The 23755-nt window shown below is 43.6% G+C and overlaps 1 protein-coding gene across 1 annotated transcript in view; it reads right to left on the minus strand.

Moving 5' to 3' along the window:
- SDC3 (syndecan 3) overlaps nucleotides 1–9614 on the minus strand; it is a 104074-nt gene extending 94460 nt beyond the window's left edge. The window contains exon 1 of the mRNA XM_089483019.1: nucleotides 9241–9614. Coding sequence (XP_089339145.1) covers nucleotides 9241–9357 — 117 coding nt within the window. The 5' untranslated portion in view covers nucleotides 9358–9614. The remainder of the gene's footprint in view (nucleotides 1–9240) is intronic.
- Between the last annotated feature and the right edge of the window lie 14141 nt (nucleotides 9615–23755).

The following is a 23755-nucleotide window of genomic DNA, read 5'->3' on the forward strand; positions in this document are numbered from 1 at the left end:
AAGACCTAGCCATCTCTGTCTGGAAAATGAGCATGCAAAGGGATCTTGCAGCACCTTTGAGACTGAAACAAAAAAGCTGGTAGCATGAGCTTTCATAGGCTTGAGCCTACTTCCTCAGATGCATGTCTGGAGTGTTCAGAGACAGGCCACTCCAAACATGCATTTGTGGGACTGGCTACAAGCAAACTCAGAGACAGGAATTAATTAAAACCAATTAAGTTGGATTTTGTCTAACAAAATGGAGAACTCAATCTTTAGTTCAATAACTAAAATTGCAATTTCATCACAAACCTAATTCTAGAATTAGCTATAAAGTATGTTATTAATTAATTAAATGAGAACCAGTACTGAAGAGCCAACATACTGTACTTCCCATTTCCCAGCTGGTGTTTTTCTTTAACCAAGGTCTAGTTCTCTTGACCTTTGGAAAAACTGCTTCTTCTTTTTATTAGTCCCTCAGGGTTGAGAAATTACAAAGTGTAGGTTGCAAGATCCAAACCATTTACCTGAGTTGTTCCAATAGGATGAATTGTGTTAAGGGCTTCTGAAATTAGCAATCTCAGGAACTCATCCTTCCTTACTCTCACCTCATTACTAAAAATAATAAAATACCCATATTGCTTAAATAAGAGATTTCTTTATACAGTACTGTATCTGTGAAATCTGAAGACCTCAGAAGATTGTAGAAACACTTGAAATCAATGTGAAGTAAAGACAAAAAACACAAATACCTTAGCAACATAACTTCAGATAACTTGCTTTTATACTTTTACAGTACAGTTTTTGGCCTAAATCCAATTGCTAACTTCTAGAGTAAATCCATGGAATCAACTGCTGAATGGTTCTAGTATAGATGGGATTAGTAATTGGATTGGGGCCAATAGTTTTAGGGGCCAACAGTTTTCATGACATGAAAATTCCACAAACACAAAAAATGTTTTAGGTCTTTTTTTTTAAAGGCAAATATTCATTGAGCTTTGAATAAACTTGAGGTTAGAATACTGGACAGGGACTTGGGAGATCTAGATTCAAGTTCCATAGAGCCAGTGAACAGCACACTGACTGTCTCTGGGCTACTATCTCTCCGCTTGCTCAAATTCATGGTGTATTACACTCTACCTACACAACATACAATCTCCTACACTGTCTGTGGAATACAGTTAGCTCTTTGTATCTGCAGGGGTTCCGTTCCACCACCCCATCCACCCCACAGATAGCAAAATCTGTGGGACCTCAAGTCCTGTTGCTTCCATATGCATGGCAGGGCTGCATGCACATGCCACCATTGGGGAGAACAGGGCAGAGCCATCCCAGGATGCTCATCTGCAGATGGCAAGCCCACAGAAGAAGAGAGCCCACTGTACTCTTCCATACATAGCATACAAAGCATACAAGATTTGATGCCTCTTAATTTCAGCTGCATGTTGAGGACATGCCTACTTTTATAAATTGAATTAAATCTTATTTTGGAGCAAATCATCTGATGGAACTTTAATTTCATGTTCGTGTGACTTTAGCCTTCAGTATTTGGCCTTCAGTTCTGCTTTGTGGAACACAGGAAAAATCTTCCTCAAAAGGGAAAAGACTGAAAGGGCTACACAGTTTCTGTATGTACTAGAAACCATTCCTGGAAAACTTAGGTACACATGAAGCAGGCAAGATAGCAAAAATGTTACTATTCTGGATAACAATTGCCAGAATGCCTAGTGAGCATAGGTATTAGTCATGGTGACTGGGGACTTTTGGTAGGTGTCATCTACGAAAAGTAATTTTTCTAGTCCTGCAGTGTCACATCCAGGTCAAAGTGCTCTGCTCTTAATTGTCAGTACTGTATAGTCGGATGTCCATATCCATAGGGAACAATTCTAGACCTCCCAAGTATACATAAAAACGAAGGACCTCAAGTGCCTTTCTGCCTAATGGCAGTGTGACATGCATGTGCCCACTAGCATGGCCATGTGCATGCATGGCTATTGGGGACAACAGGGCTTGCCATCCGAGGATTCTCAGATCCATGGATGACAAGCCCACAGATAAAGAGATCTGACTGTACTTCTCTACAGATATCTTTTGCATCATTTGCTACTTGAAAGGCCAAGCCACTATTGGCAACAATAACATTTATGTGTCCATGTACAGGTAGGTATGTACAACAGCAAATGAAGTTATCCCCTAAATCTGCATACACTGGGGATGTCAAAACTCTACCTCTACAAGGTAGTAAGAAGATTAAGGGTCTAAACAGACCGGCTTGAAACACCAGTGTGGGGACAGTGTGGGGCATGGCTTTTGGACAGTGCACACCCCAATGATGCCATCACGCTGTCCACCTGACTGCATGGTGGACAGCACTACGGCGCTCCTTTGGTGCGGCATTTATACGCTGCACACTGAAAGGAGCGCTGAAAAGTGCCACCACGAAAACAAAGGTGCCTTTTTGCTAGCTCTAAAGGAAGCGCCATTTTGCTGCCACTTTTTGAGCCAGAAAACTGCTGGATAGGGGCCACGGCGTGCACTTGCCACAGTCCCAATCCAGGCAGGGGCGTTTATTTTGCCCCCAAATCACAACAGATTAAATTAAATCCTACAAATACTAGTGCATTTTAAAAAGGAATCTCATTGATCAAATCTGCTAGACTAAAGCAGATTGTCTGTTTGATGGAACATTACATATTGGTGCCACCATTGGAGGTAACCTGTTACTTGCAGTCTAAAAATACTCTGTGATGTTTCCACCTGCTTTACTGATATCGTTTCCAGTAAGTCCTATTTTCCTATAAAGCGAGTTCAGAAAACTGCAGGCCCAACCACTTCTCTTAATGATCTCTGGGATACTACAACCCTTGCTAGAATTCTTTTCTTATTTCTGTGCTGGCCAAATGGCCGTAATAAAGTTGTTGTTGTTATTATTATTATTATTATTATTATTTCTGAAGTTAAATCTGAGGGTTTGCGGTAGGGATATATATGAGGTGAAGTTTTTCAAAAGACATTTTGTTGAAAGAATGAAAAAAAATCATTCTTTCTTGTTCTTTCTTGCTTCGTGTTAGAAAAAAAAATACAGTGGACCCTTGTTACTAACTGGGGGTTGGTTCCAGGAGCCCCCATGAATATCAAAATCTGTGGATGCTCAAGTCCCACTAAATGCAATGGTATAATGAAATGGTGTTCCTTATATAAAATGGCAAAATCAAGGTTTGCTATTTGGAATTTATACTTTTTAAAAATATGTTCGCGCCATGGATGCTTGAATCCATGGATAAAGAATCCGTGGATAAGGAGGAGCGACTGTAATGCTACAGGGAAAAGGAAAGAATGCTTTCTGGAAAATAAATACTCTTCACAACTTTTTTGTGGGACTTGCTAACCCACTCCTTCTGTCCAAAGTATTGCAAGCAAAATACTAAGTCAAGAACATTGCAAAAGATGCAAGATAGCAGCCAAGCTGCCAAAATAGTTTATTTAGTAAGGAAGGGAGAGGGAAGGGTCTTAAGGGGGGGAGGAATCTGCATCAGTGCCAGTGGTGAGCCCTAGCCCTAAAAATGGTTTGAAATGGTTCCCTTAAGTTTCTGTCCAGAACAGGCTACAATTCTGAGGAGCACAGCTTTATGTGCACAGCTCCAGCTTGGGAGGAAAATTCTGCCCTGTGAACTATCATATTCTTCCCTAAATGTATTTTCCCACAAGCCCATAATTACTGCTTTCACACAGAGGAAGCACTTCATATGACTACCATTTCAATCACTGGCAGCTGGCATCTAAATTTATGGCAATATGTCAGAAACTGACTATTTCTCCAACTGTCAGGCTATGGCAGACTTTCCGAATGCAAGAAACCCACACGCTGAGTCTCCCATCACCACCAACATTTGGCTTGCTATCTGGAAATGAAGGGGGTTGTAGTTGACTGGAAAACAGAATTTGGAAAGCAAGACAAGGGTTATTGCCTCCAACAAAACCCAGAAAGGGGCTTTTAGAAAGATGGGCATTATGCAGTGGCTCCCACACACTTTTCTTGAGGCCAGCTGGGCCACTGCCAGAATACTAGGCTCAAGCCAGAGTGGTACAATAAGTAGAAGGCGCTGTGCCCAGCATCTTGGAAGAACATACCATATATACTCGACTATAAATCGGGCTCATGTATAAGTTGAGGACAGACTTTGCAGCCAAAATGATGGATTTTGATATGAACCATGGATAAATCGAGGTTAAAACTTAGGGGCGTGTAACAAATGAGCCCCGGTGGCGCAGTGGTTAAATGCCTGTACTGCGGCCACTCACTCAAAACCATAAGGTTGCGAGTTCAAGACCAGCAAAAGGGCTCAAGCTTGACTCAGGCTTGCATCCTTCCGAGGAGGGAGCTCAAATGAATACCCAGGTTGTTGGGGGCAAATTAGCTTACAGTTGTAAACCGCTTAGACACTGCTTAGGCGGTATGAAGCGGTATATAAATGAAGCTTGTTTGTAAAGAATGAAGCAAAAGAAAACAGTGCCAAAGAACAAAATTCCAGCTGGCATAGCTGTTTGTGCTCATACTATAGGCTGGATAAATGAGTGAGTAGAGCCAGGTCAGTGCTTTCCAGACAGATGACACTCTTGCCTTTAAAAAAAAGAGAGTTAAAATACAGTACTTACAAGTCAACTCAGGATTTTTGGGTCAATTTTTTTAACCTAAATTTCTAGACTTATACATGAGTATATACAGTTTGAAAATAGAACTACCGTATATACTCGACTATAAGTCAAGAAATTTATCCCCCAAAATTGCCCCTAAAATCTTGGGTAGACTTATATAAGGGTCAGTATATCAGTAGTGCTTATAAGGGTCCTAAAGCAAGCAAGACTGATGCCCCAATCTTCATTGAACACCAATTCCTTCCCCCTCCAGTCTGTTTTGCAAGTCTTTGCTTCCTATCCGAAAAACTCTCCATTTAAATCCACTTACTTTTCTCTTGCTCTGTTTTGCAAGCCCTGGCTTCCTATGGAAACAACTCCCCATTTAAACCCACTTGCTTCTTTCTCTGGTCCATTTTGCAAAACCTGGCTTTGTATAGAAAAACTGGTCTGTTTTGCAAGACCTTGCTTCCTATCAAAAAAACCTCTCCATTTAAAACCATCTCTCCAGTCCATTTTGCAAGAGCTTGCTTCCTCTGGAAAGAGCTCTCCACTTAAATCCACTTGCTTCCTTTCTCAATCTGATGTTAAAACCTCTCCTCCAGCACCTGGGAATCGGTTGGGAGAGGTCCAGGGAAGGAGAAATGGAAGTGGTATTTTCTCCTCTCCATCCTTCCTTACAGCCCCCTAACTTTTACTCTCAACTTATCCACATCATATCAAAATCCAGGATTTTGACCCTGAAACCTTCCCTCGACTTATACATGAGGTCAACTTGTACATGAGTATATACAGTAATTGCTTAAAGAGGCAGTAGACTTTCTCCTGCACTAATGCCAGCAACTGCTAGATAGATACTTCTTGCAAGGATGTTCTTCCTCTGGAATTCCTGGACTGAGCAGAAAGATGGACTATTTGGCCTGCAGAGGCCCTTCCATGTCTATGGTTTTTTTGGCTACATTTGAAAACACCATAATGGGAAGGCAATGCGGTGGCAGCACTAGCAAAAACAACAGGGCCTTCCCCTCCACAGGATACAAAAGGGAAGACATGAAGGGGAGGAAGAGAAATGAATTGGGAGAGGAGTACAGCAGGAATGGGGGAGGCGTAATGAGAAAGAGGCACTCCTTTTCTTCCAGCACAATATCCTCCATGAACATTTTCATAGACAGTAACTTATATGAGGATAATGACCACTTTGAAATGTTGCAAGATTTAACCAGATTTTACAGTATACATCAGCCTTTCTGGACTGGTGTTCAAGAATCATATAAACACAGCCCTGGCTACCTGATGGGAGTTATAGTTCAACACATTAGGAGGACATCAGGTTGCAGAACATCTCTACATTTGGTTCAGCCCAAAAGAGAAATCTCATGTATACACATTCTTGATTTTTGGTACAAATCAAATCCAACACACTGTCCTTTTATAATGCTACAGAGGATTTTTAAAAAGAGTCTTTGTTTGGGCACACATAAAATGTGAAGTTCAGAGCAGCATCTAAACTCATTAACAATTTTTACTTTATGGGAAACACTTGGGACAATTCCCACCAGTAGACTTTATAGGAGCACCTTCAGGGCTCCAGAGGATGACTTCACTGTTCCTTTTAATAACATGTAATTTTTCAGATGCTGAAACTGCAAAGTCTTTGCTGTATGTGATGAAAGACAGAAAGCACCTGCCACCAAACAAATCCTTTGCAGCCTTTTGGTAACATTCCATGCGCCGTATGATGTCAGCCATGCAACACATAAGCCAGAAACAGTATGCGAGGGTGGAGCATGGAGACCTAGCAAACAGCCTTATGCCAGGCGACTGTCATGTATCTCAGTCATGTCCACTTTGACTGGCAGCAACCTCTCAAGATTTCAGACACAGGTCTTTCCCAACACCTTTCACTGGAGATGCACCTGGGACCTTCTAAGCATGAGAAGCATGTGCTGAGATACTGAAGGGAGGGGCTTTCCCCCTTACCAATGCACAACCAATGATATCATATCGCACTAGGCTAGACACAAGGCATCATTTTCCATTTTAAGTCCATGATCTTTTGTTGCCACATCTGCATCACATTGACATTCTAGACATTGTATCTGCTGATCTCCCATTCAGTAGAGTGGGAGGGCAAATGCCAACTATCTGACAAATCCAGACAAAACCCAGCTCCTAAATACCTTATACAGCAGATGTATTTTTAGTAGTAGAATATTTTACATGGCATGATAAATTGGGGAAAACGTGGCGAGTGGAAGGGCTGCTGACATGAGGGAACTGGGAGCAATGGGCCTGGTTAGTGGAAGCTAATGACATTTTGCTTTGTGGAAGCATTGGCTTCACAGAAGTGAATTGTGTGATCAGAATCTCAATAGGAAAAGCGCTTTTCTCTTCCGCCGCCACCCTTTCAGAAATCAGTGACCATCCTCTCCCTCCCTGAGATGATTTTTAATGGCAACCGCTGTTCTCTCCAAGCAGAAGTCTCGACGCTCCAGGAGCTGCACAAGCGCTGGACCTATTCACACACCCACAGCCAAGGCATGAATATGCTCTCCACAAGGCACATTTTTCCAGCTAGGAGTGACCAGCCAGCCGGCCGGCCTGCTTGCCTCCCACACAGCAATGGACACACAGAATGCAAAAAGGCAGATCAGGTTAGAGAGAAAAGGCAGCAACCCTCCCACAGGGATCCGATGCCTCCCAACAATACACTGCCCTCCCCAGCCACAAAAGCCAGCAAAAGTGGAGCAAAATAAATCACGCTCCCCCTTTGCTCCTCTCCCCATTGCACCCCATTTGACACAGAACTGAATCAGGAAAGCTTGGGGGAGCAGAACATCTTCTCTTTCCAAGCCTGCCTCTCTGCCAACCTTCAAATGACATCTAAAATCTTTCCTCTCTTCAAATCCATGGCAGTCACACCCACCGAGGGTGACCAGATGTCCTCCTTTTTCAAGCCACGTCCTGCATTTCAACCTTCTTTCCAGGAAGGAATGCTTAAACGTCCTCCATTTTGAGCAGGACTAAGAAGCCCATTGAGGAGCACTACGTTTTCTGTTTCCCTTGGAAAAATCTGTCTACTTGGCAGCCTGTCCTCAAATAGGAGGACAGTGGTAGATCCTTCTCAAATGCTTCTTTCCTAAGAGGAGCAGCAGACAAGACTCACACCAAGCGCTCAGGATGCATTTGATTCTCAGCAGGGGGAAAGGACAGCAAACATGTTAGGCAATGGGCTGCTTGAGGACCAACGCTGAGAGGGTCAACAGAGAAATACGGCTGAGTATATAATAAAATCCAGTCTAAGAAACACATCTGACAAATCCAGATTTCTTCTCCTGAAGGAAATGAAGATGGTCCAAGAGTTTTCAGCATTTATTTCGTAGTGTCCTACATTTTGGAGCAATCTCCTACATTTTATGGAGCCTTGTCCTTTTGTGGTGAAGACATCTGGTCACCACACACCACACACACACACACACATCTCCTCTGGACTCTCTGGCCAACAAGGAAAGCACCCCTTCCTATCACCCCAACTGAACAGCAGCTACCATGAAAGAGAAAGCTGGGCAACCTTGAGGGAGACCAGGGGAGAAAAGATGGGAAGTGGGTTCAGATCCTCCCCTCAGTGCCAACATTTCCCAAAGCAAGTTCTCCTATCTGCTTCTTCCTCCCACTATTGGGACTTGGATGCAGGAGCCTTGGGCGGCTTGGATGGAAGGACCCTGGGTAGAGAGGGACCTGGATGGAGAGGGACTTGGATGGAGGAGAGTTTGGATGAGGGTCTTGGATGGAGGGGACTTTGATAGAAAAGGGCTTGGATGGAGGGGTCTTGGATAGAGGAGGCTTGAATGGAGGAGAGCTTGGGTGGAAGGGGCCTTGGATGGAGGGGACTTGAATAGACAGGGGCTTGAATGGAGGGTTCTTTGGGGAAGAACATGGATGAGGGGTCTTGGATGGAGGAAAGCTTGGAAGGAGGAGGGCTTAGGTGGAAGGGGCCTTGGTTGGAGGGGACCTTGGGGGGAGAGGGGCTTGGATGGAGACCATGACAAAAGTCCTGACCTGAGAAGGGAGGAGGAAAGGGCCAGAGTGGGGTCCACCTGGGGTCATCCGAGGAGGAGGAAGAGGAGGAGGAGACCTGGTTAGGAACCAGGATGTCCTAAGACAAAAGGGGGGGAGGAGACAGATTGGGGGGGAGGTGACCTTCTATAAGGATCATCTAAGGAGAGGTGGGATGATGATGATGATGATGATGATGATGATGATGTCTTCATGGTGGAGGGGACAGATGGGGGGAGATGGTCTTCTTCAAGGGCCATCTAAGGAGTTGTGGAGGGGACAGATGGGGGAGATCCAAAGTTGGGGGGGGGGTAGAGGAAGCCTTCTCCAACCTCCCACGCCCACCCAAGGAGGCACTTTGCTCTCAGGAAGGCGCCTTGCCTCCTTGGGTGGGCGTGGAAGGTTGGAGAAGGCCTCCTCTGCCCCCCCCCAACTTTGGATCCCCCCCCCAATCCATCCGATCCCTTTAGAAAGAGATGGATGCCCTCCCTGCCCTCCATCATCCTCTGCCCAGGAGATCAGAGACTGGCAAAGGGTGCCAGGAGGTGGGCATGGCAGGCTGGCACTCACCAAGGCCAGGCGTCCCCCGAGGAGCAGGAGCAGCAGGAGCGAGGGGGGCCCGGGCAGCCTCCCTCCTTGGCCCGGGGGCCTGGATCGCAGCAGCAGCAGCAGCAGCAGCCGAGGCATCTTGCTCCGGGCTCCGAGGGAGTGGTCTGCTTCTCCTCCTTTGTTCCTGATGGAAGCGGAGCCAAGGGGGGGGGGGGGGTCTGGGTTGGGAGGATGCCGGGGAGAAAGAGGGAAAGGACCCAGGAGGCCCAGCTGGGAGGGCAAGAGGCCGGGGCCTGCCTCGCTTCGCCCGGTTCAGTCCTCCTCCTCCTCCGCCTCCTCCTCCTCCTGCTCCCGGGAGCAAGGGCTCTGCTGCTCCGCTCCCATCCGCTTCAATGGCTGCTCCGCGGAGGAAGGCTGCGGCGCCCTCTAGAGGCGGCTCCGGGGAAAGAGGGAGGCGGCCAAGGAAAGGAAGAGGGAGGAGGCACGCTCAGCCGGCGTCCTCCGTTTCCCGGACCTGCCCTCCATTCCGAGGAGGACTCCCCCCATGACCCCCGTTTGAATCCCAAGGAAGCAGCATAGATTTACATTTGTATTACTGTTCTTAGCCCAGATGAGCAGGAGTCCTCCTTTTCCCGGACCTGCCCTCCATTCCGAGGAGGACTCCCCCCATGACCCCTCTTTGGATCCCGAGGAAGCAGCATAGATTTACATTTGTATTACTGTTCTTAGCCCAGATGAGCAGGCGTCCTCCTTTTCCCGGACCTGTCCATTCCAAGGAGGACTCCCCCATGGCCCCCGTTTGAATCCCAAGGAAGCAGCATAGATTTACATTTGGATTACTGTTCTTAGCCCAGATGAACAGGAGTCCTCCTTTTCCCGGACCTGTCCTCCATTCCAAGGAGGACTCCCCCCATGGCCCCCGTTTGAATCCCAAGGAAGCAGCATAGATTTACATTTGTATTACTGTTCTTAGCCCAGATGAGCAGGAGTCCTCCTTTTCCCGGACCTGTCCTCCATTCCAAGGAGGACTACCCCCATGGCCTCCATTTGGAGCCTGAGGAAGCAGCAGGGATTTACACTGCTATGAGTGTTTTTAGCTCGGGGGGGGGGGGGGCAGCTGTCCTCCTTTTCCCGGACCTGCCCTCCATTTCAACCTTCTTTTCAGGAGGCATGTCAACATGTTCTCCATTTTGAGCCTGTGTTGAGTGTTTTGAGTATTTCTATGAGTGTTTTCAACTCTGTTGGAATATTGGTATGTTGGAATAGCCCCATTTTGATGGACTGTCCTACATTTTGCTGGTGCCTTGTCCTCCTTTGCAGTTCGGACCTCTGGCCATCCTGGATCAGAGTGACCAGACATCCTGATTTTAGATGGTTTTAAACTGTATTGTGACGTGTGTTTTTCTTTTTATCTGTGAGCCGCCTTTTGGGTCCCTTCACAGAGAAAGGCGGCATATACATGAAATAAATAAATGGAATGAAGGACTAAATAAAGAAATCCACCTTTTCCAGGACCTGGTCTACATTTCAGCTTTCTGTCCAGGAGGAATTCCAAAATGTCCTCCATTTTGAGCATGCCCAAGAAGCCTGGATTTACATTTCTACAAATGTCTTGGGTCATGTCTTCCGTTTTCCTGGAATGTCCTACATCTTGCTGCTGCCTTGTCCTCTGTTGTAGATTGGACTCCTGGTCACCCTGTTTGAGCTTTGATGTGGCCATGTCCTCCATTTTTTCTGGAATGCCCTACATTTTGCAGTGGATGCTGCTCCTTGGCGGTTACAGCATTCACTCGAATGTCCTACAGTTTGCGGTGCCTTGTCCTCCTTTGCACTTAGGACATTTGTTCAACCTATGAAGCTCAGCGGGAGGAGAAAGGAGAGGCCTCAAAAGAAATTTAAAATTCAAATTTCAAAATTTAAAGGTTTTTTTTACCAAAAATTCCCCTAAATCTTTTAAATTTTTTAAAAATTAAATTCTTTTTAAATTTTCTTTTTTAAAGAAAAACATCGCATTTGAACCACATCTTCAGTACATATGTGTAAATACATTTAGGTTGTGCGTACAATATCATCATTTGAAGACAGAAGGGCGAGTTACAGACCGCCCAAAACAGGCGGTCTCGCGCCACTGCCGGTTGCTGCGTCCGGGAACCGCAGCAGCCAAACCACGCAGTTCCCGGGCGCACCAAGGAAGAAGCGCCAAAAAGACGCTTCTTCCTGGGCCCCGGAAGTGGCACCGCAAGGCGTGAGGTGCGCACCCGTGGCGCCACTTCCGGCATGCAATGTCCGGACGTTGCGCGTCTGCGACGTCAAAATGGCGGCGCCCATCTGTATGCGGCACCGCCATTTTGACGCACTCATTACGTGCGAGGGGCAAGGCGCATCATGCCCCTCATGTGTAACGCGCCAAACATTTGTTAGGAGTGTTTCTAAAATGTTTTAAGGTGTGCAATAGAATCAGTTGTCTTAACTTGGATGTCTAATTATATCTACCTACCAACATAGTTATTAACTAATAACTAATAATGACCATAACAACAAATAAAAATCCAGGATAGCTGTGCATAGGAATTCAGACTACCCCCTAGATCTAGCAATAAGGTCTAAATGAAAGTAGTGCTGTACTTCTGTTTGCATGAACATTAATAAAACAGTGCAATATGGCCAAAGACCCAGCAAACTTCAGTTCAGAGCTTACTGAAAGCTTCAGCGGAGTTAGGGTCAACCAGCAATTCATAGAATCATAGAGTTGGAAGAAACCCCAAGGGCCATGCAGTCCAACCCCCTTCTGCCATGCAGGAACTCTCCATCAAAGCATCCCCGACAGATGGCCATCCAGCCTCTGCTTAAAGACCTCCTAGGAAGGAGACCCCACCACTCTCCAAGTGAGCATCTTCAACTATCAAACAGCTCTTACTGTCAGGTGGTTTTTCCTAAAGTTTAGGTGTAATCTCTTTTCTTATATCTTGCATCTATTGTTCTGTGTTCTAGTCTCTGGAGCAGCAGAAAACAAGCTTGCTCCATCCCTTCAAATATTTAAACATGGCGAATGTGTCACCTCTTAAACTTCTCTTCTCCAGGATAAACATACTCAGCTCCCTAAGCAGCTCTTCTTAGGGCATGGTTTCAAGAACTTTCACCACTTTGGTCGCTCTCCTCTGGACATGTTCCAGGTTGTCAACATCTCTATTGAACTGTGGTGCCCAAAACTTTACACAGGTCTGACCAAAGTAGAATAGAATGGCATATTACTTCCCTCAATCTAGGCAGTTTTATTAATGCAGCCAAGGATCACATTGGCTTTTTTGCTGCCTCATCACACATTTTTAGCTTGTGGTCTAAGAAGACTCCTAGACTCCATTCGCATTTACTTTTGTCAAGCTAGATATCACCTATCCTATATCTGTGTCTTTCATTTTTTTTCCCTGCCTAAATGTAGTACTTTACATTTCTCTGCTGAAATTCATTTTGTTAGTTCTGGCCCAGCTCTTTAATTTGATAAGGTCATTTTGAATTCTGATTCTGTCCCCTGAATTTAGCTACGTCTCCTAATTTGATATCATCTGCAAATTTTATAAGCATGCCCCCAATTCCCCAATAAGCATGCCCCACGGAAAGTTTTTAAAGAGCATTCTGGGGGTGTAGTACTGTTTTAAATCGTACTGTCTTTAAGAGCTTTTATCTTTTTAAACTGTATTCTTTTTTTTTAACAAGTGATCTGTTTTAATATTTAATAGTTTAATTATATTTTAATGGTCACTTTTGTTTGTTTTAATTGTACTGTGCTTTTAAATTGTAAGCCTCTTTGAGTACCAATTTTGGGAACAAGTGAGGTATAAATAAGTGAGTGAGTTTGGCCTGTTACAGACTGCCAAAATAAAGCTGCTTCGGGTCTCTTTGGAGGTATGCTATTTAAATGATGCATGGGTCCTAAGAGTCCGGAGGTTGCACCAAAGCCACACTCCATTCCTAAGCACTGGAGTGCAGCTTTGGTGCGGCTTCCGGATTCTTAGGATGCATGCATCATTTAAACAGCATACCTCCAAAGAGACCCGAAGCAGCTTTATTTTGGCAGTCTGTAACAGACCTAAGTAAGTAAGATTCCATTGGGAATCTCATGTTGGGCAGTTAGAAACAGAAGCATTGTGTCACTGTGACAGACCATTGGTCTATCTAGCTCCATATTGTCTACCCTAGTTTCCCTCACTTTGTGTCTCCAAGATGTGGTAGAGTACAGTTCCCATCATCCCCAACCACCATGCCTATTGACATATTAAGTGTCAGAAGCTTTCTGGGCTGTTAGACAGGAATCTTTCCTGTTCCTACTTGGAGATGCCATGAGGGATGCTGGGGATTTGACCCTGCAAATGGAAGTTTTAGAAAACATCCCCATTGAAATAAGCATTGAGGGACACCACACACACACAAAAAAACTCTCAAGTACCCAAGATATTATGTCTTTGCATTGGTCATGCTGTCTAAATTTTGTTGTGAACATATTGTGATTGTTACTTTAGCAGCAAAAAGTGAATTTTAAAATTTAAAGTTTACATTTTGCCATTGTTCTACTTAAAACACTGCTATGTGTTGTATGACATTACAATGTCAGTCTTCCAAAGTGTGTTGTCAATTTTGGATAAGTTTTGCAGTTTTTTAAAAAATAAACAAATACATAAACAAAGATGCTTCAGTTACAGAAAAAGGCCTTGCTAAAATGGCTTGGAATGTAAGAAATGTGACACAAAGATGGCAGAGAAAAGAAGAAAAAGCAAGTCCAAAGATTAGGTCCAGGCCAAGACCAGATGGAACAACAATTGATGAGAATTCACTCAAGGTGGGAGAAGACCCACAGCAGTTGGTTCTAGCCAAATCCATAAAGAAGATCAGCTGTCTCTCCCACACCTTGTAATAGCTGCTAGATGGAACATCAATAAACATAGTCCATTCCAGGAGGTTATTCCCATTCAGGCTCATGGAGAGGCCCTGAATGTCTATTCAGCCTGTACCAGACAGGCGCCTGGAGAGGACTCAGGTTCTTCTCCTTTTCTTTGTGCTTGCTTCCGGGTGCAGTGGCCACTGACTGAGTCTGCCTTGGCTGGGAAGAACCTGATGGACAGCCACCAGGGGGGATGGTCACTAATGGGGTCTTCAGTAATGGGGTGGAATCCACCGGGATTTCCTCCCAAACGGTCTCATGAAGTGGGCCTAGTTGTGTGACCCTCCCTTTCTGACTGCTTTTGGGTGGCATCCGTTCTGGCTGAGTGGAACGCAGTGGTTGTTTGTTCAAGCTAGGCTCATGGCAAGCATTTACCTGTCTCTTCTCCTTTTGAGTGCTGGCATCTGGAATGGTGACTGGCAGAGTCTGCACTGGGGAGGAGCCAAATGATGGTTGATTCCATTCAGGCTCATGGAGAGCACCTGGGTATCTTGCCCTCCCTTTGTGATAGCTTCCATGTGAAATGGTCTCTGGTTGTGTCTGTTCTGGTTTTAAAGACTGTGGCACATGTTGCTTCATTTGAGATTCATAGAGAGGACCTCTCCCAGTCTTCTCATTCTGGGAGCTGCCAGGTGGAATGATCACCAAAGGAGTTTCCCTCCAAAGGGTGGATTCTCCTGAGAAATCCTGCCAAACAGGTTCATGTAGAGGGCCTAGGGATCTCACATTCTCCTTCTGGTAGCTTCCAGGCACAGTGTCCATTGCTGATGTCTCTTCTCTTTGAGAGGAGCATGATAGTTGTTGATCCAAGGCAGGTTCAAGGACAGTGTCCACCTGTTTTCCCCTTTCCTTCTGACAAATGCATAGTGGGCTGACTATGGGTAAAATTAGTTCTGGAGGACAGGATCCTGTTGGCAGTTGCTCTGGGGCAGGCTCATGGAGAGGACATATCTGTTTATCCATCCACTTCTGACACCTTTTTTGTGCAATGATCACTGGTGTTTGTTCTGACTTTTGTTCTGCTTTTGAGAAGTCCAAAGATGGCTGCTCCCAAGTAGCCTCATGGAGGGGACCTGGCTCTCTGCTTATCATCCTTGGACAGCCACGAGGGGGAATTATCACTGGTGGGATGCATTCCAAAGGCAAGGGGCTTAATGGTGGTGGTTCCCAAGAAGATTCATGAAGAGGGCCTGGATCTATCTTCATCCCCTCCTGACAGCTGTCAGGGAGAGTGGCCACCAACGGTGTTTACTTGGGAAGGGAGAGGGCTGATGAAAATCCACTCCAGGCTCATTAAGAAATCATACTTGTCTCTGTCTCCCTCTAAAATAGCTCTGCCATCAGTTGTGTCTCTTGTGAGATGTTTTTTGGCCCACTATGCAATCTTGAAACTTCCAGTATACTGAATCTTATGTCAGTGTGGTTGAAGAGTGAGATAAATTTGGACATCAGCAGTTTTGGGTGACATTGGTCATTGTTGCATGGTGATATGTGTTGTCATGGAGGGCTATTGGATAGTCCTTTGTTATGCCACAACTATGATGATCAGGAATGGCTTGTAATGATCATGCTTGGATATTGGGGTGGGAGGCTAGATCAGGGCCAGCAATATCATTAGCCAGAGTGAGGCAACTGTCTCATCTGTCTATGATGGATTGTAGTGGGACTAGATGACCGGTGTTTCTCCTGGTTTGGTTATATTGGAGGCTGTGGTAATATGTGGTGTCATGTAGCTGAGGTGTTACAGTAGCCTGTGGTAATGGTTATCATTCCTTGTAGCAAAGCTAACATGTTGGCCCACTGCGGAGTGCAACACAAAGCTGGGTAAAGATATTTTCCCACAGAAAATATAATGATGCAGCAGTGGAACCACTCTGTTAGCCCAATCTCTGATATCGTGTTCTTTGATCATTAGTGTCTACAAAGAAACTTGTATGTGTTAGCAGCAGCTTGCACATAAAGCAATGGTAGGGAATCTGTGGCATTCCAGATGTTTTTGAACTACAGCACCCATCGTGTCTCATCATTTCCCAGTCTGGTTGGAACAGATGGGAGCTGGAATCCAGCAACATCTGGAGGGCTATAGGTTCTCCAGGCCTGACGTAATCCTTTTGCAGTCATCCATGCTCGACACATCAGAGAGCAGGATGTGGTGTCTGGAAGATCTGCTGCACTACAAGTGCCCTGTGTGTCAGTTATGTGTGATGTCTAAAGATCTGGGTCAATATTTCATGATGTAAAGTGATTTCATATAAAATCACAACAGTATGAGTGTGTGTGTGTGTAAACAACAATACAACATACAATATGATACAATATATGTTTTATACTGATCATACATAATTATGTATAACATGCATACTGGAAGCAATACACTATATGCATATGATATACAGAGGTATATCTACATTCTGTCGGTTACATATGTGCAGATATGTATACATGTGCAGACAGTGGAGTGGCTTAAGGATGTGGTTCTCTTGCAGCTTAATAGTGATATTCCTCCCCTTTCTCATGACAAGATAAAATGGATGATGAAGCACTTATCTACATTGTACCTCACAAATAGGACTTCCAACAAATGTATCCTCTCCTATAATGCTCCCTCAGACATCATGGATACGGTTAAAAGTCTCATCTAATGAGAAGGGTCTAAATTCCTTTCCCAAGCATAAAAGAATCTGTTCCTACTTGGGGGGGGGGGATGAACCTCAAGAGTGTTTTTCTACAAGGGACCCATAGGAAAAGGGGAAGCATCCATATTTCCCAACTCATTCTTCAATTCACAATATGTCATAGGAAACTCCGACAGATCCAATTTCATTTTGGGCAATAAGTGGTCTAGACTTTCAAAATCAGACACATCCACTCTAATCTTGGGATATTGGCAATCCCAGAGCACATACTCTATGTTTATACTTTCCAACTGACTCAGTTTACCAAGATTATTAGACATACAACCTCTTCCAGATGGGTCAGGGCAGAGACAAAGTCTGCCTCCTCAATCCAATTCAACCCCATCTTCTCCACAATCTCAAGAAAATCTCTCACAGACTTACAAAACCCATTTCTCTGTCATTGGAGACATGTTTTAACCCTTGACCTCTCCCCTTTGAAACCTCTCTTACTCCATCCAAGTTTTCATAGGACAGATAAATTTAACCGGTTCATAGAATGGAGAGATCAAGGACTATATCACACTCAAGACCTATTTATGGATGGAAAATCTAAAATGAAGGAATCTCTTTCTTTTCAACTGAAACATATTAAAATGACATGGTTTTAAATCCACGTCTACTCTTCTGCCACCCACTTGGTAGTGAAAGGTGAAATTCCATGTCCACTAACTCTCTATGAGCCATTATGCACTGATGATCATCCAGAAAGTAAAGGAGAGGCTGCAATCATATATAGAATATCAATGGAGGCCACATATGGGGACAGCATCATTCCCAGTTTAATTTGGCAATCAGACCTTGGGGTAAACATCACTGACTGAAATTGGTTCCACAAGTGGTATCTAACCCACATCTAATTAGTTAAATTAGCTTAAAAAGTCCCACCATCATTCTGGAAAAGATGCAAACAGACTAGCTCTTCTTGCTATATGTGGATAGAATGTCCTAAAGAATGCCTTTGGACAGTGGTCATAAACCAGATCTCACTTATCACCAAACAGACCATCCATTTTTATCCTGAACATTTATTATTGCATTTGTATACCAAAGAAAACAGTGCTCTGAAAGACAGAAGCCATGTCTCCTTCCACTGGCCACTGCAAGAACTAAAATAGCTGCCTGCTGGGGAAGACAGGAGATATAACTTTGGAATAATGGTGGGCAAGAGTTTGGAATACATGGTTACTTGAAAAAACTTCCCTACACCATCAGCTCTTATAATCGGCAAAAGAAATCACACTTTTTGCCTGAGAGCTGGTCAAATCTGGCCACAGTCAGGAATTCTTGACTTATGGAGAGACACTTTCTGCTTGAACCTGATGGTTCACTCTTGTGAAAGGCTCCCTCAGTGAACTTTTGTGTCCATCCTAATCGTACAACAGCACCCAGATAACTACCCTAATCGAATTGCCTGTTAAGCAAACTTTATATGTATTTTTCAGTTAACTCATATCCTAAGCCTGTTTGAACATTTTGTTGTTGTTGATTTAGCATTCTTTGTGGAACTGAAATAAGTAAAAATTGTTTTTAAAAGGTCACTTTGAAATTACACTTGCTGCTTTATCACACTAAGGAGTTTATCAGACAAGGGGAATTGAAAGTATAATCCAATGGCAATCTGAACACAATCATGGGGTTTAACGTTATTGCGTGATAACCCACCACACACCAATTCAGGCAATGGAAAGTCAGTCCGAACGCATTCATGTGGTTTCAAGTTATTGCGTGATAGACTGCCACATGCAAATTTGGGCAATGGCATGCTATTTTCAGGCAATGGGAAGCCAGTTCAAACCCAATGCGCCTTCACGTAATTGCGCTAAACTAGTGACTTTAAGTAAATGCGTTCTGGCTCCACTTTCTTTTTATTCGAATTTAAGAGAAATTCCTCCCGTTTGATAAACTCCTAAGGGGCAAGCAGGATTTAAACAAGAGTTAAATGAGAGTTAAACAGGAAATGCCTGATGTTTATCACATGACATTTCCTGTTTAACTCTCGTTTAACTCTTGTTTAAATCCTGTTTGCCCCCTCGTGTGATAAAGCAGATAGTGAAATATGGCAAAATGAGAGAAGAGCAGATTCTATTTGCAGTCCACTCTTGGGAATAGCAGGGCCTGAACACCTTAAAGGTACCAGATCCTATTTGATCTTGGAAGTTAAGCAGGGCCAGCCTTGGAAAGGGAGACCACCAACAAATGCCAGGTGCTGTAGCAGCCTGTTTCAGAGGAAAGAACTGGCAAAATACTCTGAATATTCCTTGCCTAAGGAAACCCAATTAAATCCATGGGACCACCATAAATCAACAGGTGACTTGAAGACACAGTCAACATGATTGTCAATGACACTGTGGACATTTAGGAACCCACCTTATACTGAATCAGATCATTAATATATGTAGCTCTGTACTGAGTTATGCCCTGAGGTTTGGGATGGGGATGTACTGTATTTTCTGGCGTATAAGACTACAGTGCTACCTCGGGTTACGAAATTAATTCGTTCCGCGGCGCCGTTCGTAACCCGATAAATTTCGCAACCCGAAAAGGCGCTGGAAAGCCGCTAGCCGCCCGCTAGCCGCGCTTTCAGATTTGAATTTCGCGCCGAAAAAAATTTCGTAACCCGAAAAAATCTTCGTAACCCGGAACAGTTTTTTCCTATCTAACTTTTTCGTACCCCGGAAATTTCGTAACGCGAGCAATTCGTATCCCGGGGTACCACTGTACTTTTTAACCCAGGAAAATCTTCTCAAAAGGCAGGGGTTGTCTTATACACCGGGTGTCGAATTATAGGGCAGGTGCTGAAACTTACGAGCCGGACTGGAGAATCTGCGGTCACTGTATATGATGGGGGGAGCTCAAAAACGGCCACAGCCACATCCCCACAATATGCTGCGACCGTATGAAAGCAGCAAGGGTGGCGCTGTACAAGTATGGTAGAAGAAAATCCATTTACCAGGATTCGTGGAAAGAAGTGACTTAATGCGGTCCTGATGATGAGGTGAGGGGATGCCTCACCCGGAAGGTGTAAGTGAAGGGCAGAGCAAGCTGCAGGCCGTGACACCCGGGGCATGGAAAAAAGAGCCGTGTTTGCATTACCACTCTGATGGTCTTGGAGACAGGGAGGGCTGGGAGAGCTGACCAAGCCAAGCAGGCTTTGTATACAACAAGGTTTCCTGCTAAGTACCTGCATGTCATAAGCATTTGAATTTAAATTACCATATTGAAATCAAATCTGATGGGGTTTTTTAATTTTTATTTGGTGTACATTGGAAAAGGGGTAGTGTTATACAGCGAGTATATCCCAAACGCTATATTTTAATTAGAAAAGTTTGGGGTCATCTTAAACGCCCAGTCGTCTTATACACCGGAAAATACGGTAGTCTGTGGGACACATTCGTATTCCCCACTAGCTGATTTGCAATCCTGATGAATACCTATTTGCCAAAACAAAACAAACCGAAGGGTTCTAACAAAAAATGTGAATAGCCAGGATAAATTGTATCCCACTTCCAATTACAAAAAGGCAGTTATATAAAGAATTAAGAAAATAACTAATTTTCTAGACATAAATAATCATACAGAAAGGGGCTTATTTGTAACGAACCTATATAGAAAACCAAAGAATGTTAATTCATTTTTAAGATATGATAGCTATCATCCAATGCCTCTTAAAAATAACCTTCCTTATTCACAATTCTTACGTATTAGACGAAATTGCAACACACTGGAAGGCTTTGAAAGGGAATCGAACATTACATGCCTCCAGTTTTTGGAGAAAGGGTATCCCTTGAAGGTGATTAAAGAGGCACAAGACAAAGTTTGTAAGTTGGATCAAAAGAAACTTCTGTTTGATCCTAGACCCAAGAGAGTACCGGATAAAGTGGTCATACCACTTACTTTTAATACACATTCACAGAGGGTTAAAGAAAGCATTATGAAACATTGGCACCTGCTGGAAAATATACCCGGATACAAAAACAAACCGATGTTTGCTTATAGATGTACTCAAAACAACAAGAATATATTAGTACGGGCAGACTTTGATTGTCCAGTTATACAAAATAGTCTGACTGTCAAGGGACATCACATCTGTGGACATTGCTCTGTATGTAGACACAGCAATAATTTGAAATGTTTTGTAACTACTGCTGATGGTAAAAGTTATGAAATATATAAATTTTTTACATGTGCAAGTAAAAATGTCATATACATAATTGAATGCCCTTGCAAACTAATTTATGTGGGTATGACCAGCAGAGAGATAAGGACTCGAATTACTGAAGACAGAAGTTGTATCAAAAATCGTAAATTAGAAGCTCCATTGGTAAAACATTTTCTAGAGGAACATCATACTTTTGATTCATTCAAATTCTGGTGCATAGATGGGAGATCTAATATTAAAAACATAAAACAATTACAAGTACTGTATTGGAACTCAAATGGAATTCACCGTTTGAAATCTGAATCCCCGGTGGGCTTCAATGAAAATGTGAATTGGCTAGTTTGAGTTTTTTCATATCTTTTCCCTAAGCTCTTTTTGTTTTGGCAGGATGGTTCCCATGATTATACAAGGGACTCTGTTAACAGGAGAAGAATTCCTTTTAAAATTTGGTACTTAGATGGGATATCTGACACTAAGAACATAACACAATTAGAAATATTGGCCTGTTACAGACTGCCAAAATAAAGCTGCTTCGGGTCTCTTTGGAGGTATACTATTTAAATGATGCATGGGTCCTAAGAGTCTGGAGGTCGCACCAAAGCCACACTCCATTCCTAGCACCGGAGTGCAGCTTTTGGTGCAGCTTCCGGATTCTTGGGACGCATGCATCATTTAAATAGCATACCTTCAAAGAGACCCGAAGCAGCTTTATTTTGGTAGTGTGTAACAGGCCATTGTAACTCAAATGGATTCATAGTTGGAGATCTGAATCCCAGGTGGTCTTATGTGAGAGTTGGTTAGTTTAAGGTTTTTATTGCTCTTCTACACCCGAGGTTTTCCCTAGGTTCTTTTCTTGAGTCTTGGCAGGATGATCCTCATTACCAGTTCAGCTGGTTATATAAGACACTCTGTGAGCAGGACAAGATCATTGCCACTTTTGAATTGAGCGTAGTCACTTTGTGTGAGCTGAAGAGGTGATATATATGTAATGTTGGCAGGCCACTGAGGAAGACTGTAGTCAAAACGCGTCTGGCCTTGAGTTTTTATTGTGTTACATTATTATTACTATATCGTTTTATTTTCTGCATTTGCATAATTTTCAGTGGGGTAATTTTACCTGTTTAGATATTTTATTGCCTTTTTTCTTCCAGGGTTCAGTTACTCTGGCCTTGAATTTTGAAATTTGTATTATCATTATATACTCATTTTTTGCATTTGCATACTTTTTAGTGGGGTATTTATACCCTTTTAGAAATGACATTGGCTTTTCTGCTCCAGGGTTTAGTTATTTTCTTAATTCTTTATATAATTGCCTTGAAGGTAATTGGAAGTGGGATACAATTTATCCTGGCTATTCACATTTTTTGTCAGAACCCTTCGGTTTGGTTTGTTTTAGCTATATATCTTGGGTTTTTTGGTTGTAGGGACTTCGGTTGGTTTGTTGAATACCTATTTGCCACCTTTTTTGTCAGCAAAATGGATCCTCAAAAATTGGTGCAATCACAGAAAAGCAAGGGGAAAGTCTTTCCTCCTAGAAGAAGAGCATCTAGTATAGTAGTGCAATGATGACAATAGGACCAGTGCCTTTTAAAATTAATGGTTCAGAGATTCAAGCTTCGGTAGTTAAAACTCAATAAACATTTATTTAATTACTATAGATCCAGTCCTGAGATGTTCATTGTTAGAACTGAACAGCAAATGTTAACATTGCCTAATTAAACTATGCACCGTTTCAAATTCATGGCAGGTTAATTCTCATTTGTTATAATTAATAAATACATTTGACCCTCTCTTTCCTATATCGGCCCTTCTTTGTTGTAACAGCCAGACTCCTTTCACAGGAATTAGCTTGAACAGGCCTGACCCATGTTTGCTTCCTCTCCAGTATTTTCTCAGCACCTGCGTCTGAGATCACTGTGTCTCAACAATAGCTGTTTCTACTGTACAACCCATCACACCAACTTCTCAACATTTTGTGGCAGACAAGGTGCATTTGCAACTCCTGACACTCAGTCTTACATGTCTGATATCCAACTCTATGATTCTATGATATTGCTTCTCCAGAGTTTCTCACAGGAGTCTTTCCTAGCCTTTTCTGGAGGGGCCAGTGATTTAACCTAGGGACGGGCAGCCAATGACAGATCCATATAACAGTTGCATTGGAATCCTGTGTCCAGTTCTGGGCACCACAATTCAAAAAGGACATTGAGAGACTAGAGCGTGTCCAAAGGAGGGCAACTAAAATGGTGAAGGGTCTTGAAACCATGTCCTATGTGGAACGACTTAGGGAACTGGGGATGTTTAATCTGGAGAAGAAAAGGTTAAGAGGTGATATGAGAGCCCTGTTTAAATACTTGAAGGGATGTCATATTGAGGAGGGAGCTAGTTGTTTTCTGCTGCTCCAGAGACTAGGACCCAGAGCAATGGATGCAAGCTCCAGGAAAAGAGATTCCACCTCAACATTAGGAGGAGCTTCCTGACAATAAGGGCTGTTCGACAGTGGAACAAACTCCCTCGAAGTGTAGTGGAGTTTCCTTCCTTAGAGGTCTTTTAAACAGAGGCTGGTTGGCCATCTGTCAGGGATGCTTTGATTGTGATTTCCTGCATGGCAGGGGGTTGGACTGGATGGCCCTTGCGGTCTCTTCCAACTCTACGATTCTATGATTCTATGATTTGTACTTGAGACATGTACTCCACACCTGAGCTACAAGAATTGTCCAGGGGCACACTTTGATTGCAATTGAAAATTATGGGTGGTATCTA

Source organism: Sceloporus occidentalis, unplaced genomic scaffold (assembly GCF_023333645.1).
Source record: "Sceloporus occidentalis isolate IW3139 unplaced genomic scaffold, rSceOcc1.0.p SCAF_20, whole genome shotgun sequence".
Lineage (NCBI taxonomy): Eukaryota > Metazoa > Chordata > Lepidosauria > Squamata > Phrynosomatidae > Sceloporus > Sceloporus occidentalis.